This window comes from Lycium ferocissimum, chromosome 4 (genome assembly GCF_029784015.1).
Source record: "Lycium ferocissimum isolate CSIRO_LF1 chromosome 4, AGI_CSIRO_Lferr_CH_V1, whole genome shotgun sequence".
NCBI classification, from domain to species: Eukaryota; Viridiplantae; Streptophyta; class Magnoliopsida; order Solanales; family Solanaceae; genus Lycium; species Lycium ferocissimum.
The window spans coordinates 40,155,740-40,174,782 of NC_081345.1; the positions used below are offsets into that span (position 1 = coordinate 40,155,740).

Here is a 19,043-nt window from a genome sequence, read left to right on the forward strand (position 1 = left end):
CTGCCTATGTTTTACAAAAATCACATAGACAAAATTAACTTTATGCCAGTAACAATAATTAAATAATTGACGATAAATCCACGAAACAAGACAAGAACAAGCAGAGAGATGCCATGAAGTAAGCATTCCACCAAACACCAACCTTTAACTTTATCCTTCCATATTTCCATGTCCCTACCTTCATTTCTCTTTTTCTCTTCCTTTTATTAATTTGACATCCTTCTTTTTCCCTTCTTTTTCTTGTGCCATCATTCATTCTCTCAAACTCCAACAATCACTCATACACACAATGTGACTCAGCACTCTGTCATGGCAAACACATTCACAACGATTCCTTAAACCAAACCATAACAAAAAATGGCTACTCCCTTTCGTCCCCTTTTCTCTACTTTTCTCTCTGTTCTCTTCCTCTTACTTCACCTTGGCTGCTTCATCTTCCCCTCAAAAAAGCGAAAACTCTCTTCTCACAGCGATTTTTCACAACAACCACCAACGTCTCGTCTCAAAAACTCAACAACCGTCGCTATTTCCTCTTCTTGGTCTTACATTAAACGTATTTTCTCATCCAATAAACACGACCCAATACACAAAATCACTAGCCCAACTCACCATAACCCTTCAATCTCATCTCCATGCTCTTCCACTAGGTCCCTTCATAAACCTATTATCATACCAGAATCCGATATTTGCTCCGAACAATTATTCTTCCCATTAAGAAACGACATTTACCCTTGTACACTATGTGGTGAAGTATTCCAAAGCCCTATTCATCTAGAACAACACCAGTCCATTAAACATGCAATATCTGAGCTTATAGATGGTGATTCGGGTAATAACATAGTTCGAATCATTTTCCAAACGGGTTGGGTTGATAAGACCAAGAACCCGACTATCCATCGGATCTTAAAGATTCACAACGGTAAAAGGATTTTAACCCGTTTTGAAGAATACAGAGAATGTGTCAAGTTAAAAGCTAGTCGAAATGCTGTTGTTAAGAGGGATGAAAGGTGTATAGCTGATGGAAATGAGTTGCTAAGGTTTCATTGTACTACGTTCATGTGTGAGCTAGGACAAAATGGTAATTCTAGTATTTGTACACAACAGTACTGTAGTGTATGTGGAATTATTAAAAGTGGGTTCTCACATAAGATGGATGGGATCTCCATGCAACCTACGAGTTTGAGGGCACACGTGGCAGTACCTGAGGAGATCGTGGAGGAATTTGGGTTCATGAACGTGAAACGGGCTATGCTGGTGTGTCGGGTCATTGCGGGTCGGGTCGGATGTGACCCTGGTTATGTGAATAAAGAGGATCCCGGGTTTGATTCGTTGGTGGGTAGGGAAAATGGGGTCCACACGAGATTGGATGAAGAAGATGAGCTATTGGTATTTAATTCGAGGGCTGTACTTCCATGTTTTGTGATAGTGTATACTGCATGATTAATGATTGTGGTAATGTGCTGTGTGTTGTTACATGAGATATTTGGTGTTGATTTTAAGTGTTACATTACTACTTTCATAGAGCATGTTTGAGAGAGTACGTTCAAAATTAGACTTTACATGTCGGTGTAAATAATTGTTCATGCTATTGAGTCCTTCAATATGTGATATTTAAGATTCAATTTCTTAAAAGTAAGGCGCTTACCTGCTAGAACAAGTAAGAGTGACTTGATGGTATAAATATTCTTAAAATTGGAACGCACATAACTTAAACTTTTTAAGATATATAATTTATTTTATTTGAATTGATTATTTTACAATCATACAAGGTTCAAATCGAAAATTGTGGATTTTTATCCTGTTGATCCACCACTGATATCTTTAAAAATCTTCACCGACATCCTCAATTCATTGATTTAGATTAAAAGAATCTATGTTTGTAGATTTTTTTATTTTTTTTATTTGGCAAAAAGTCACTGCATAGTAGTGGCTAATTTAAAATCGTGTACCATAGTCCATATTGTAGCCACTTAGACATTGTACAAATCCTCTGTATATTAAGACTTAAGTTTGTACTTGTCTGCAAAATAATTATCTTTATATTATTGAGAGGGTATCCTATATAGCTAGCAAGAGTTTGATTAGCATATGTAAACATCAGAATTTATTTGGACAAGATTTTAACTGATCAGTGTATTGACATTATAGAATATGGTTTTTGAAGGATTAGAGCAAGGGTAAAAATGTGGTAGAATTCTACTTTATGACTTTTGGGATGACTTCTTGTATAAGGTTGTGTTTTAATTAATTCATTGAACTTTAAATAATGAAGTTTGAGAGTACAGGTACAGTAATGGGATCACATGGTTTGTAGTAGGGGCCTAGTGGGATAATCGTGACTCATATTTGCACGAGGACGTGCCTAAATATGCTGTAAAGCTAGAGGGTGGTGCAAACTTTTGGACATCATTTTAGGCAATTAAGGAGGAAGAATTAGGTGTCCATCATCATTAGAAATCTGCATATTTTTGGATAAATAATGTGATCTGTGATGATCTGTAAGTCTGTAACAGAGAGAGAGCCTTCTAAAGTGTTTCTTTTTCATTCCTCTTATGTGATGCATAGGCCATAGCGTGCTACTATGTTAAATAATACCCGACTGTATGCTGTCTTATACATTATGGTCAAAGGCTTCTCGTTGTACAAAGCAGGAATATAATCTTTCGGAAACTTAATTATCACACGTTAGAAATGCAATGACAGTAGCTTATTATCTACCAAAATTCCTGTCTAACTGTTCTAATTTAACCCCTTGTGTTATGCCAAATCGCCAACCAGATTACAATTACTCAGCTATAAGTGGATTCAATATTTAAGTTTGATACATACGACTTTTAAGGTTTTCAGTATTGAATTTATTGTATTTGTAAAACTATGGGCTCAGATCTAATATATATTTAAATTTTAAGACATAATCCCTAGTTTTGTCTTCTCAAAAATTTATTGCCGGTTCTTATAAAATTCACAATAGAACTGAGTCTTTCAGCTAGGTCTTTGCTAGTTTGAAAACGAAAAGGAAACATAATAAAAACCAATTCTTAATCGTTTTATATGTGTGGTAAAAGATGATGAGCTATTTAATAAGGTAAGAAAGTTGTATTTACTTATGTTCAAATATGAATGCATGATTTTTGTTTTACAGTAAGGAGGTTTGGCACATGAGTAATAATCAATCCTTTATGACTTAATCGTAAAGTTTTAAAACTCTAAAAGCACAATAATAAATATCTATTTGGGCTTTGGGGGGTGGGGAGTAGGGGGCGGGGGTGTGGAATTACTATGAGAATTGAGTTAAACAGTATGAGATGGTTCCCACTTCCCAGAGTTTAAGATGAGTCTACCTCCTGACCGAGGACAACAATCCGCAAGTTATGCCAAACCTCGTGCATCTAATATCCAATATTTCTCTCCTTAGGTTGTTATGAATAAGTTAGTTCTCAAATCTATGTGCTTTCTTCAGTGTCCTTGTAATTTTTGTGTTGCTACTGGCTACTTACTAGCTACTTAAATATGTAAAATTGTATCTTGTACATACAATTATACCCTTGTTTAATTCCGTGGCATCATCACAGCCCTTCAAAATTTTACCCTCAAATAATTTTTTACTCACTAAAAATAACTCAATTTTTTTTTTTTCAGCAAAAATAATACGGATAATTTTTCCAAAAAAAATATAAAAATAATTCCGTATTATTTTCTTCTAATTTTTTAAGTAAAAATTATTTGAGGGTAAAATAATTTTGAAGGGCAGATGATGCCACGAGCTTAGATTTAAGTTTTTGGCCCTAAAGATAAATAAATATTTTTCTTCCTCCCTTTTCCGTATGGAAATTGTAGGTTTTTGTAATTTAATTTAAGACGTGAGGTTTTTGAGAAAATAAATACTTCCTCCATTTAATTTACGTGAGGTTTAAAGAGAGTGATTCCTTTCTTAATTTAAAAATAATCTAATTTAAAATTTTCATTTTATTGGAAAGTTTTAATAGGCTTATAGGCACATAAATATTATGACATGTTTAAAATGGTAGTTTTAAAAATTTCATTTTTCCATATAAACTTTTACTATACTTTATCATACTTAAATTAAGTAATTTATACCCCCTGCGTCCTAATTAAGTGTGTTACTTTCTGTTTTGGTATATCCCAAAAGAGTGTCTCCTCCTGTGTTTAGTAAGTTCTTCAATTCTAACATTCTACATGGCAAGTTTAAGATCATAAGATTTAAATGACTACATATCTTTAATTTAAGAATATAAGATTCAAAAGTTTTTTTTTTTTTTTTTTGGTTAAACTTCGTGTCCGGTCAAACTTTTAAATATTTAAATTGGGACCGAGGGAGCTAGTAAGCAATATTTAGATATTAAAATAACACATTTAAGGATTCATTGCCACAAGCCATCAGTGGTATACGCAGGATTTTTCGTAAGCGGTGTTACATTTTAAATTGAGAATAATTAAATAAAACACTATAACGTCATATTAAAAAAAAAAACACACACACACACACAATATAAATAAAACATAACTCCCGTATATTACTTGAACTCTTCTCAATGAATATTCATTTTTTGAAATGTATTACTTAACCCTTTCTATCAAATATTTCCTTGCTGAATGTCTTCAAGAAAGACACTGTGATCCAACTGGTTCAAGGTCATGTTAACTTCTGAGAGGTCCCCCGGTTCTAATCTTGACAAGCCACCTTTTTTATATGAAGCGAAAATTTTTTAAAACAGCAAAATGAAGATGCCGAGTTTCAAACTTACGACCTTTAGAACAAAATTGAGAGACCTGACCAAGCGAGCTGCACCGCAATACATGTCAAGCAGTGTCATTTCATTCTATTTATTTTCATTTTTCTGTCTGGCTTCTAACTATTCATACATATTTAGTAAAAAAAAGCGGACGAAGCATTGTTACGTGACACCCCTCAACGTAAGGTAAATCCGCCCCTGCAACCCATAATCTAAAAATAAAGTAAAAACCAAAAAGAAAAGAAAAAAGATTGAATGAATGACAACTCAATGTCGAACCAAAACTCATAAAAATCCTAAAATTGATTGGGCTTTTAACAATATATTAGGCCGGTCGGCCCAAATATTTCAAAAGCCCAAAACGAACACAGGACCTGTAAGCCGTAATCCAGCCCATCTTGAACATGTGCAAAACCGGCCATCTTCTCATCGCATAAATGTATCTCAGTTTGAACATAGTCCTCCATTGATACGGGTTTCTCCAGTATAACTCTCCAGTGCAGTATTAATTGTTGTTGAAGAAACAACAATATTTTATTAGTAACAAAATATTTGACTAATTGTGAAGCTTTTGCCTCGATTTCAGTTCCCCTGGAATCCCGCTTTATGATCAACCATAAATTCAGCTTCATTCACCATTAATTAGACTTATTAAAATATCTTATGCTTACACTGACCATGTTGTCTTCCAATGTATATGGTTTTCTCAGATCCACGCTTTCCATTAGCTTTGCGTACTCTTCAAAAAGCTCTCTATTACTATTTCTCTTCTCACGTCTTTTACGTGACCTTTTTTGCTGTACCCAGGTGCTTCAACCATTGTACGCTACCTATATTTACGATTTGGTGTTGCTTTAATATATTGTGAACAGAATATTTTAGCTGGTATTCTTATATTTAGTGACTGAAATTGGAAAATAATTTTTGACATTACAAGACTTTCGTTCTTGATCGCTATCCAGTTTTTGGAAGAATTAAGGGTATGCTGTTTAGTGTTGTATATTCTCGTTTTGTATTTACAAAAGCATTTGCTTTAAACCTGTTTCAGTGGTTTAATTTTTCATTTAAAGATGATTTTAGGCGTAGAAATAGAGTTAATTAGGAATTGGGAAGAAGTTAAGTTTGATTTGTGTTAGCTATTCAGATTGTATATGTGTTTTAAGTTAGTGTTTTCTAATAGCTGTTTCATTTTTTTTTTACGATACGCCAGAATCCGTTAGCCAAGTTACCTCGCGCACAGAATCACTCTCAGAATACTGAAGAAACCACGTATAGAGTAATCCGCACTATGCAGTTTCTATGACGAGTCGACTCAGAAGGCAAATCCTGCTGTTGTATAAGCAGTGCCGAACCCTGGTACCCATTATGAAAGCCCCATGCTCAACCAACTGAGCCACCCTTGCGGGTAAAATAATAGCTGTTTCATTTGCAAAGATTGCATCTTTTCTCATTTCTGCGTAACTTTAAATGTTCTCTTGGCTGAAGATGCAGGGCTTAAACCTTTCTTCCCGTTTTTGCTTCGTTGGGAAGATAAGAATTGACCCTTTAGTAGCATTTTCTTATGGAAAAAAAAAATTATACTGAGTTTTAGAGAACCTCTAACTATACGTGAAAGGATATATTATTAATATCCGAATGAAATGGACTCGTGTAGATGGATAGATAGGATTCATATAGCCTATCTTATCTAATTTTAGGATTGAGGGTAGTTGATTCATTGATCAAATGATGGGTTCTCCATAGGTTAGCAGTTAATCAAATTCAGTTAACGAAAAGAAAATAGCATTGAAATCGATTTTTATTGACCAACCAGAATTGCCTTCCATGATCTATAACTGCCTCAAGATGTCCAATATATATACATTATTGGACCTTTTGACTAACAATCAAGAAGATCTTATGAAAATTGAACATTTTCGTTGAAGATATAAAACAGATATTGGGCATTTTAGAAAAATATCTCATGGGTGTTCCATCTAACTCGAATGCACGGTTTTATACGATTAGCTGCACTTATGAGTACTTTGACTGGTGTAGCAGACTGCTGATTGATTTTAGCTGTTGTAAATGCAATTGAAATCTCTTTCTGTGCATGTTGGACCTTTATGTATCGATGTTGAAATTGTTTCCTTGTTTTCTTTCTTGATTAAAGGTCGATTCAATGTCCTCTGCGGTTAAGTTGGAATCAGTTATCTGTCACAACAGTGAGTTGCCAGATTATACATCTGTAAATGGGCAGGTGGCATCTGCCAAAAGATTAAATGTGGTACGCAAAATCCTTGACGGATTGCGTAGACAAGGGGAATGGTCGGCTATCAAGACATCAATTGGTGCAGTTCGAAGAGTAGCTAGTGGCAGGTTTTGTGCTGTTCAACTCTCTACCAGAAATTTCCCCCTTTCTCTAATTTTGCTTTCATGGATGTTACTGTTCTTTTCTTGAATAAGAGATACTCATTAGTGGAACTTCATGGTTTATATGATAGATATGTTAAATTTAGTCAAAATTACTGTAACCCTGTTTTGGAATCTTCATCTTGCCTTTTAAATAGGTCTTTTTGAGTATGCTAAAGATCAACTAATGGGTAATTGTTTAGGTGCTAGCTATTATCATTCAACTTAGCATCATTACAAATTATTAACCTTCTAAATACAGTGGAGTAGTGTGGATGCATAAGCTTTGGAATGTTTCTCAGAACTGCTCCCCAGTTAGATCCATATACTTTTGATGTTTTCCAGCTGGACAAGGCGAGGGCCTGATATTTTCCGAAGAGTGATAAGCAAATGAATTATAATAACCTATTCTCTCATATCACAGGTATTCCAAAAGTAATCGAGATGTGGATATGGAAGAAAAAAGGGAACATGGATCTGGAAGAAAATCTGGACCTCTTTTGTCTGGAACTGCATATTGCCTTTCTTCTTGTTGCATGATAATGCTGAACAAAGTTGTCCTTTCAAGTTATTCGTTCAATGCTGGGGTCTCATTGATGTTTTACCAGGTATTCTCTACTTATGATTGACCATCTTTTCCATCCTTAGGAATAACCATTATGCATGTTATATCATTTGCCCATTTTGATCTCCATGTGGAAACTTTTGGTTCATCCATTTGCCAACATCCTTTTCAACCTTGATTTTGACAATCTCCTAATATATCCATTACATTCTTTCCTGAGTACCAGGAACTTGCTGTCTGCAGATGTTATTTTATGAAAACTAATTCCACTTATTCTTCTCGCAGAATCTTATCAGTACTCTTATAGTTGTTATATTGGGTTGCTCTGGAGCAGTTACAGTGGAGAAGCCCAATTGGAAGCTAATTAAAGTTTGGATCCCCGTGAATTTGATCTTCATTGGCATGCTTGTTTCAGGCATGTATAGGTAATATCTGTTATGTCTAAGCTCACCATAGATTTATTAATGATTAGCGGTACATCATTATGCCAATGAAATTTACTTGTTCACCTTTTCAGTTTGAAATACATAAATATTGCAATGGTGACAATTCTGAAGAATGTGACAAATATTTTAACAGCAATAGGAGAATTGTATATTTTTGGGAAGCGGCAGAATCAGAAAGTGTGGACTGCCATGTTTGTTATGGTATGTTTATGTTATTCATCTATACAATGTAAATTTAGTTGTTAGAGGGATCACATCCTCAAGAAGTATGGTCTTTGTAATTCTTATGCTGTATATCCAGTCATCACAGTCCATGTCAGATCATGGGAGAACTTGGTATACTAAACCTATAAGCATTTATTTCCCTGATTTTAGTTAGATGACAGTTACATATACCTCATTTTTTTTCTGTGTTAACATGATGTAACATTTAATTCAGAGCCACAAAATTTGACTTCACTGTTCAACTTTTCATTTTATTTTAGTGAAGGCCAAAATAGAACTCCGTCTGGGCTTCCCACTCACTGAATGATAATTTGATTCTGTCGTATATAAACCAATTTACGCTTTCCCCTTCTCCCTCCTCCTCCCCGTCCCAGGGAAAAGAAAAATTTTATTGGCAGTCTCATCATTGATGTTAATATCTTCTTGCTTTCAGATTATCTCTGCTATATCTGGAGGTATAACAGACCTCTCATTTGACGCTACGGGGTATGCTTGGCAATCAGCTAATTGCATTCTCACTGCAAGCTACTCAGTATGTACTTTCTGCTTGCCTCTGTTCTTCATCTTGATTGCTCGTACAAAGATGCACAGAAATTTGCTCTGACTTCTTTGAATTATAAGAAAAACATAAATTTAAACCTTGAATCATATAACGAGTCAAACTTCAAAGTATATGCTTTCATTTCCCTAATCTGTTGATGTTCATTGGGCATCACATTTCAACAGCTCACATTACGACGTGTCATGGACAGAGCAAAGCAATTTACAAAATCTGGATCTCTTAATGAAGTTTCAATGGTGTTACTGAACAATGGGATATCTATACCTTTTGCTGTCGTCTTGATCTTCCTGTTCGATGAATGGAGTTACGTTATTAATGCGTAAGTGTCACATTACAGTTTTGTGCACATCCCAACAGTCTCCTCTTTTTCTTTTTAGTCCTTCACTTTGGGGTACCAAAAGAATATTGCAGTTTCAAATCTTTCTTGTTTCATTTGCAGGGATGTAATTAAGATACCTATGTTTTGGGTTGCTGCAACAGCCAGTGGACTTCTTGGGTTAGCCATTAGCTTCACATCTATGTGGTTTTTGAAACAAACTGGGCCAACCACCTACAGGTGATTTATACTGGCTTAAAATCACTTGGGGATTGCATCATGAACTACTTTAGCATTTGCATGGTTTATATGATCTGCTAGTTTGTGGACGAGCAAGAAATGGACCCAAATTAGCACTTTGGCATGGATTTGGTTCTTCGTTGATATTTGACATGCATTTTGTTTACTAACTTTTCTCCATATACTTACATTGTAAGAGGACTGGAGAAAAGGTGAAATATCTAGATATGTTTGCTATATTTTAATGCTGCTATTATTTTTCATTGGCGGTTAACCGACATTACAACGGGAAGAAGGGAAATGGAGCAAAAGCTACCTGAATGGGACCTTTATTTTTATTATTACTAACTATTAAAGATCTAATTGAAGTTTGAAAGTTAAAGACTTTGCTATATCTCTTCATTAATTAATCCTATACTCTCTCCTCTTCACAGTCTTGTGGGTTCCTTAAACAAGATTCCCATTTCTATTGCTGGCCTTTTAGTGTTCAAGGTTCCACTCAGTATTCCCAATTTATTCAGCATACTTTTCGGTAATGTGAACAATCCCAGATTCTATTCTTGAAAATTTAAGGAAATTCTCTTGTTGATTTGTGCCTGACTGAAATTTTGCAATGCTTTCAGGTCTTCTTGCTGGCGTACTATTTGCCAGGGCTAAGATGTCTTGACTCCATGCTACACTTGGGTCATAGATAAGTGATTTGCATCCTTGAAAATCAAACGGCCCGGCATATCTATCAATAAAAACTCTAAATACACCAAGGGATTCACACAAATTTCCCTATACAAGTCATTTGTAGGCAGTAGTGTCCGTCAGAGGCTCATTCAAGTGAAATGGAGCATCTATCAATTTTGGTTTTTGTGAGAGTAATTATTCAATTCAGTCATCTGAACATCTTTTTCTTTTTCTGGAATATGGTCAAAATACTTCAAAAAGATACATATACTGTAGAAAGGGATAAAAGAATTCCCAATGGGATTAATGAAAATATTATAATTGTATCACTTCGAGTTGTTTGATTTATGTTTAATGATAGGCATCAGAAAGATGATTGCTGAGCTAAACTTTCAGAAGCTTAGTGTCCTGGGAGAATATACGTTGCTCAAATGCCTGCATGACAAAAAATGTTCTAGACAATTAAGTCATTTTTCTGGTGTTTGTTTTTCAGAAAATACTTTTCAGCAAAATGATTTATTTTTTTTTGGACTCACATCACCATTGAGTGGAGGTCATTTTTTACAAATATCAACTAGTATTTAATCTATACCATCGCTCCAACTAATACTTTGACATAACTGTCACTCGTTAAATCCCCTTAACTAGTAAAATTTTATAGTAAGCATCTTACTTGAGGAATTTTGAAATCAATATAGGACATATAGTGAGTCAACAAAATCTAAACGCCCCTCAAACATTTTCCTAAGTATGACATGAAAGTACTTCTATTAATTGGAAATTCAATTAAACAAATTCTGAAGAAAAATAATCTACAAATCTCTGCCTTGGAGACAAATTAGTTAATTTCGAGGAGGCAGCCCGGTTACCACTACATTCCGGTCCTGCCATGGGACATAATGCGATCCTATTTTTAAGACATATAACAGAAATGTTTAACGGTTGCTGACGACAAAAGCATCTTCTTCTTTTTTTCAATTAGATAAAACAACAGTCGGTATTAAATACACCAACAAACACCTAATAATAACTCAAATGTGTATTCGTTACTGATTTTAATTCTATGGTAAAAATGTTTGATAAAGAACACCTTTCCTACAATGATAGTCACTCAATTTCTTTAAAGTATCGAAATATTTTCTCCTCCGGTTGATACATGGACGTGGGTATCCGAGTTGGTTCGGGTTTTACAAATATCAAATCAAATAAATTGCCTCGGGTTTTTAAATTTATAACTAAACCAAACAAATCCAAATCAATAAAAGTCAGGTTATTTTCCGGAAAAGTCTTCATACAACACATTAACTTTTACTTCAATATTTATTTAGTCCTAGTAAGATACAACTAGATAATTAAGGTGTTTCTTAAGAAAATAACACAAAATGTCATAATCTAAAAATACTAAATCATGCTAAAATAAGTATGGCTAATAAGTATTAATTACATGACAAAGCAAAAAATAAAATTAACGTATGCACTTTCACTCTCTAAACCAATTATGCAAAACTAAAGAGTAGATATACAACATTATTGTTATTCCTAGTGTTAGAATTGAATTTCTTTTGTTAGCATTAGTATTGAGTTGGTTTTGATTTGGACTTTATTTGAGACTTACTAACATCTATGGGCTATAAAACCTATTAACATTTAAAATTCTAAATCCAAGCTTGAAATAATATGTTGAAAGACAAAAACTATGAAAATATTTAAGAAATATTTATAGATTTCATTACCAATAAATATTTTTATGTATAAAATATTTTTTAAAATTGAATACATGTATTAATGTTGGATGGGTTTGGTTCGATTTGACTTTTTTTTTTTTGCTAAAACCAAATCGAACCAATTATGATCGGGTTTTTTTCTTGAAAATCAAACCAAGTCAAACCAAATCACTAGTCGGGTTTTTTTCTCAATTTGATTCGAATTATCGATTTGATGCGATTTGTCGGTTTTCTATGTACACCCCTACATGGACGCAATGGCAGATTTTCTTTAGTAAAAAGTGTTAGGGTTTGTCCTGAATTTATTTCCTTATTTGAATTTTACCATAATTGTTTTTTACTTCAAAAAGGTTTCTTGGTGGAAAAGATTTTTTTTTTTTTTTTTTTTTTTTTTTTTTTTTGAAAAGGATTTTACCATGTCTGTACTTTTCTTGGAGGAGAAGTTTTGGACTTCTATAAATAGGATATCTTCTCTTCTCATAAACAACATAATAACATCCACAATGTAATCATTAAAGAGTATTGTTTAGGGGGAAATTATCCTCTCAATAGGTTTTTATGCTTTTTCATATTAGTTTTTCAAGATATAGCTCAATTGACCAAACCATATCATAATATTATGCCTTTTTAGTATAGTTTTATTTGTTATCTGATTTATCGCCTTCAAGGTTTTGCAATTGTTAGCTTCCGCATGACGTCCTGATTATTTCGATCCCAACAAAAAGATTGATCTGACTAAAATTATTATTTCGTAATGTTGGTCCATATAAATACAATTTCTCTAAAATATATATACCCAACAGGTGACACCACTTAAAAATAATATAAAGTAAATATCGATTCGAGACGAGAAGTAAAGCCTTAAAAGTGTTGGCGTGACAAACCGAAAGCACAACTTACAAGCCGTCTATTTTCGGCACTGCTTGCACAAAATCAGGCTACTTTATATACTCGAAATTTTAGGAGTAATGAATAAGACCATTTGAAGTCTATAGAAAGAAGACAAATGGAGCTAAAGTGTACTATTCAATACATACAATGCTCTTGAGCAAACAGCCTTGCTAATCTATGGAAATATGGCCATTTGGAACTTCATCTTTTTGCTTCTTTTCTCCTTTCTTCACCAAGAAAACGTTCATAAACTAAACCTTGCACGTAAAAGGTGCACGTAAGAACAAGCTAAAGATAAATTGATGAAATTTAAGAAGAAAATCCCACTAGGAGTTGTCTGGAAATACTAGAGAACAAGAAAAAACAAATTAAAAGAAGCCGCTGAAAAGATCTATCTATTCACATTTTAAACTCATGAACGAGCTGTTCACACTGAACACTTGCGAAGAGGGTTTGAATGAAAGAAACAAAAACACAAATAATATTCAAATATATGAATCGACATGTAAAAGTTCTTAATGTTATCGATGAGTTTTGGTATATTATTTATCCCCTTTTTCAGCTTACCGGTTCCAGCTTAATTACTTCTTTAAATTAATTATCTGTTGTTTAAATTAACTTGATATAGTTTAATTTTTTTTCTTACATTGTATAAAAGTTAAAAAGGAAACTCCTATTTGCTGCCGATCGATGCAATATTTCTCCACGGAATGCTGCTCAAGCAGTACGTTTTAGCATACATGAAATATTTTGCATTTTGTCATACAATGTGGAGTTGCATGGTTGAACGCTAAACATGGTACTAATTTTTTTAAAATTAAACACTCCACTTAACAAGCTAAGAAACTCTTGGTTAACTCTAAGATGATACATCTTCATAAAATTTAAGTTAATATATACTAATATAATGCAAAATTATTAGGCATGACAATGTAATTTGAACTTGTAGTACTTATTATGGGTGCAATAGATTTCTTCGTGGAATGAAAGTTATGTCTGGCTCATGTGATATATGATATATTTTGAATTGTAAAATAAAGTGGAGTTGTATGGTTGAACGTAACATTATATTGAACAAACAGCTCCTATTTAACTTCTAAATTAACAGGATTTAGTTTTTCATTAAAAAAATTGAAGTTATAAATATATATACAGGAATTTTCAGTTTTTCATCTACTATATAACATAAAAAATAATTTAAGTATATATAAATATACTACCTACATATACACACACATTAATAATGCAAAAAAGAAAAATTAATCTATAAGAGCTTATCATAGTAAGAATCAAACAAGGACCCAATTCCACGTCCAAACTATTAGAGTGACATTAAGAATGGCACGGAATATATGATGAATCATAATTAAAATGCATCATTATCATTTTTAAGTAACACGTTTAATGCATTCATCATCAGTGCAAAAAACTAGAAGGCCAAAACATAGCTAGTAGTATACGAAGAGGTGGCCTGATGAGAAGCTAATTAATATTGTGATAATCCTGTATTTCCCTTCCCGTTCAACTTAAAAAGACAAAGCTTTCCTTAACGAAAATCTTAAAAATAACGAGAAACAGATAGCAACCATAAAAGACAGAAACAAAGACGAAAAAAGGGATAAAAAGCGGAGTATGATTTGACAATGATATACATGACTACATGTACTCCAACAATTACGCTAGAAACTCAGAAACCGAAAACTCGATCAATGCCATAATAATTAAACATTCTAAGAAACCCGACTCGATCATGATAATCCATGATTTGAAGGGGAAAAAACAGTATATAACAGTACTATCCCACGATAACTTTTATAGTAAATCTCCCATTTCTACGTACAATGTAACATTAATCAAATCAAAATAAGGTTTTGTTAAATGGGCTTCCTTGAGAGAACTGAGAATTTGAAACCATCTCCATCGAATCAACTTCATTGTTTCCTCCAAAAGAACCTTGATGATTCATCTGCATCCCTGTATTATTCATACTTCCACATCCGAAGCACTCTGGATAATTAGGCACCAAAGAACCATCTAGAAGGTACGACAGATAAAGGTCATGAGGATAATGCTGAGAATAATCAGGCATGTAATTCCTAACCTCGTTCGTGACCCTTTTTGTTGTAGTGTAACTCTCAACGTTACACATAGTCAGCGGATTTTCACCAAAGGAATTCAAGGCAGTAGAAGAGCTCGATGAATTCTTGTCGAAAAGATCCTGAGTCACTTTAGTCTCCATGGAGTCAATGGCTTTAGTACCATTAATATTATTATTTCCGAATAAACTTTGCATGAAGTTCATTTCTTCATCATATGTTTGATGAGTGATCAAAGACGGAGAATCATCGTCAGAATATGGTGGGGAGGCATTGGTGGTGGTACTTTGACTTGCAGTGACCGTGGTGACGGTGGAACTGCAACCTCCACCACCATTATTGACACCGCAACCGTAAAATAAGGTGGTGGTGGGGTGAGAATTATCGTCATTCATGAAGTACTTGCTTCTAATATAATCTTGTAGAACGGTGGGGCGATATGATTTCCGTTCACATTGGCCATCAGCTTGTTGATTTTTTCTATTCTTATTTCTCCTTGAATTTTGTCTTCTTTTGGTGGCATTCCAGTGATTCTTGATTGCATTTTCAGTCCTTCCAGGAATTCTCTTTGCAATTTCTGCCCATTTGTTTCCAAGTTGCTTGTGTGATTCCACTAACAACAACTCTTCTTCTTCACTCCATGTATCTTTCTATAAGTAAAACAAATAAATAAGATAAATGAGAATGAATAAATAATAAAAATCATGAGAATGAGGAGAAAAGATGTTCATGATTTACAAGAAATCTATTTTTAATTGCTTTTTTTTTATTGAGGTGGACTCACTTTTATAACAAATGTTGATGCCTTGTCAAAGAAAAGTTTCAGAGTCACGTGAAAATGGAGTATTGAAATCAGTCAAACAGTGTGAGAAGAATGAAATAAATATAAAAACCAAACCCTAAAAATATCTTTTTTGAAGGAAATCCTTGTGACAAAAGGTAAGAACATACAAATTAACCGATTAAGCATATTGAAAAAAGACATCTCCCAAAACTGACCATTCTGGTCCAAGCTTTAAAAAAATTGAGAAAAAGTCTTCAAACATATGAAGTTCTATAGGTTCTAGTCCTTGAAAAAAAAAACTTTTAAAAGGTTTTCTAGTAGAAGGACCATTCATTGCCAAAAATAAAACAACAAAAGGCCTTGAAATTAGTCTTTGAGAAATTATTAGGTACACATGTATCAGATAAAATAAAGTGATGTACTCCATAAATCTGTGTCATTAAACATCATTTCTCAAAATCTATAGCAAATGTCTGTTCATAGATAAACTAATTTGCAGATATCTAGAGAAAACGAGATATAGAAATAAGTATAATTAGGGAAGTACTTGACAAAATTAAGAAAAGAAAATTATCAAATTAAAAGACGAGAAAATTGAAAGAATAACAATTATATAAGAGAAGGAAAAAAAAAACCTTGATATCTGGACGTAGATGATTATGCCATCTCTCTCTACACTGTTTTCCTGCTCTTGCTTCCATTTTCTCAGCAATTTGTGCCCATTTTCTTACTCCAAATTGTTTTACCAACCTAAGTAGTTTCCTTCATAATCCAAAAAATAATAATTGTAGAACACCTTAATTATAAATAAACTCTTCCATTGGTTTAATTTTAAAAAAATAAATGAACAAAACTACTAGAACTAACAAAAAGAAAATTCATGTTTTTTTGGACAAGTATTGTACGTACCTGTCTTCTTCATCAGTCCACTGACCCTTGATCAAATAGTTTGTTGTTGAGGTACCTTCTTTTGCATTTTTCCCACTCACTTTTTTATTTTTTTCATGACCAAATAAGCCATTTTCTTGTTCATTGATAAAAAACCCTTCCATAAAACTTTGCTCTGGCAGATTTGGCCAAGAAATCCCATTTGCATGGGTACTACTAATACTGCTACTTTCATTTGCACCAAGAAAATGAGAAAATTCACAAAATCCATTTTCATGAAAAGTTCTTTCGTTACTATTTCTTTGAGGAAAATAATTTTCATGACTCAACAAAAACCTATCTATAGCTGTTAATGGAGGATGATTTTTTGGTAAATCTTGATAGGGATGAAAAGCACTTTCTCCTTCCATGGAAGAGGAAAAAAAGGAATGTTTTGAGCCAAAAAAATTGCTTTGAACAAAAAGAAAAGTGTGTGAGTTTTCTTCTTGGTTTGGAAGATATGGATATAACAATAGCTAAATTAAAGAGCTTATAATGTTGTGGCTATGCAAAGAACTGAGGGCTAATGCCAGCCGTTGATCTTAATTAAAACCCATCCGAGGGCTTAGAAAGGAGGTGTGAGTGTAACTCCTGAGCTTCCTCTTAGTGAAAGAAATTAAAGGTGGGAGAGATTAGTGGTGTAGTCAATAAATTCTCATTATTGTATTATTATTTAGTTAATTTTTTTTTTAGTTGTAACTAATTCATTTAGCATTTACTTTTTGTTTTACCAATACTCAGGAGATGCTAAAATATCAATTCTAAGGACAGCAGTATATACATCTGGCCGGAGCTAAATAAATATGCAGATTTCTTGGAAAATAAAAGACATAAACATGAAGAAGAGAATTGTTAATTTGGAAAGATTTTTTACTTTGAAGGACTTAAGTCGTGTAGCTTACAAAAGATTTTAAAATGTATCAAAAAAGAAGTCCATTTTTATTCCTTTTTGTGTGCCTGTCACTGCTAAAAAATGGGTAATTTGCAGAGGTTGAAAGTTGCAATTCGCGGGGGGTTTTAACCTCTGCTATTTGCAAAAGGAGGCTAAAACCTCTGCGATTGCAACTTTCAACCTCCACAAATTGCCCATTTTTTTGTAGCGGCGTGAAATAAATTAGTGATACAATATATATTTTTTTTTAAAAAAAAAAGAGAGAGAGAGAGAGAGAGAAAAAAGGTAAAAGAGGAAGAATTACCGTTCCTTAAAACTAATGGCGAATTGATTTTTGTTTTAGAGGGAAGGGTGAATTAAAAGTTTCATAATTAATAAGGTAATTGGTGCTCATAATTTTCTCCATAGTAATAGAGGGAATTATGGACAACTTTAAGCTCCATATTAATAGCTTTGCATTACTACTACTAAATGCTTAATTACTCAGTTGGAGATAACCTGATGACCGGCCCTTTAATTTGCTTGAAATTAATCTCATTTTCTTATTTAGCTACTGTTCATTATGCATCACTTTAAAAAGTCTGGGGTTTCAATATAATCAATCACTAAGATAATTTATTCTATTTTCCCAATCTTTGGACAACCACACTACGTACAAGGAGTGGTCGTCCTTCAAAAGTAATCAGATGATACTAATTGATAAAGAGAGAAATTTATTAAACATCAAACGGAAATATATGTACTAATTTTCAAAAAAACATGTGTTCCCCAAATTCAAATAACATGAAATTTGACCAACATTTTTCCCACCATATTAATATGAGAATAATGATACTTATAGTACTTTTCGGATAATTTTTGAATATTCAAAATTTGAATTTTAAAATATTAAATTAATCAAATCCAATCTAACTTCGAAGATTAATCAAAATCAACTCCAGGAAACAAAAATGACACATATTTTGAAACATACAGAGTAATTATATAAAATCATATTTACCCGCAAGAGTGGCTCAGTTGGTTGAGCATGGGGTTTCCATAATAAAGGTCTCGGGTTCGAAACCCCCTGCTTTGCCTTCTGAGTTGAGCTCATCGCACTAGCAATTGCCTAGTGCTAGTTATCTCTCCTGTGTGGTTTGGGGGCATAGCCGCACAGGAGCGGAATTTACCTTATGCGCACCCGAAGGGTAGCGGCTGCGGGTTCCCTTGTCATCAAATTTTCTTTTTATATAAAATCATATGTCAAGGTAATAATGTGTATTAATTAACTATAATTTATAAATAACAATGTATGTATAAACGTACGTGATCTATTCATTGGATTGGTTTATAAACCGAGACCATACTTGCGTGTGCTAGAAGGTGTTAATTCGTGTACGTTGATTAAACTCTATGAATACCGGATGGGAAACTAAATAAATATTATAAGTAACTCATATCTTGTGACCCAAAAGACAAAGAAGATACTTGGTGTGAATTATTTCCCTCTTTAAAAACTTTTTACATCCATATCGTCATTTTAAGAGAGTAAAAATACTAAATTACATCAGCCAAC

The 19,043-nt window shown here is 33.4% G+C and overlaps 3 protein-coding genes across 7 annotated transcripts; 2 read left to right on the forward strand and 1 right to left on the reverse strand.

The window, feature by feature from the left end:
- The first annotated feature begins 224 nt into the window (after positions 1-224).
- On the forward strand, positions 225-1,526 carry LOC132052898 (uncharacterized). The gene has a single exon (XM_059444608.1). The coding sequence runs from the start codon at positions 358-360 to the stop codon at positions 1,438-1,440; it is 1,083 nt and encodes a 360-aa protein (XP_059300591.1). The 5' UTR covers positions 225-357; the 3' UTR covers positions 1,441-1,526.
- A 3,808-nt stretch (positions 1,527-5,334) lies between these two features.
- Positions 5,335-10,503, forward strand: LOC132052899 (GDP-mannose transporter GONST2-like). Of its 5 annotated transcripts, none has more exons than XM_059444610.1 (10): positions 5,335-5,734; positions 6,907-7,112; positions 7,570-7,753; positions 7,996-8,135; positions 8,228-8,357; positions 8,815-8,913; positions 9,108-9,262; positions 9,383-9,499; positions 9,934-10,031; positions 10,123-10,503. In XM_059444610.1, exons 2-10 carry the CDS (start codon positions 6,916-6,918, stop codon positions 10,164-10,166), a joined length of 1,164 nt encoding a protein of 387 aa, XP_059300593.1. In that variant the 5' UTR covers positions 5,335-5,734; positions 6,907-6,915; the 3' UTR covers positions 10,167-10,503. The 5 variants fall into 5 exon arrangements, with proteins under 5 accessions (XP_059300593.1, XP_059300594.1, XP_059300592.1 ...); XM_059444611.1 differs by having other exon boundaries at positions 5,335-5,575; XM_059444609.1 differs by having other exon boundaries at positions 5,335-5,561.
- A 4,062-nt stretch (positions 10,504-14,565) lies between these two features.
- On the reverse strand, positions 14,566-16,967 carry LOC132054047 (transcription factor MYB119-like). Its single transcript, XM_059446121.1, has 3 exons — positions 16,579-16,967; positions 16,305-16,431; positions 14,566-15,535 (listed from the first exon to the last, which is right to left on the reverse strand). Exons 1-3 carry the CDS (start codon positions 16,965-16,967, stop codon positions 14,648-14,650), a joined length of 1,404 nt encoding a protein of 467 aa, XP_059302104.1. The 3' UTR covers positions 14,566-14,647.
- Between the last annotated feature and the right edge of the window lie 2,076 nt (positions 16,968-19,043).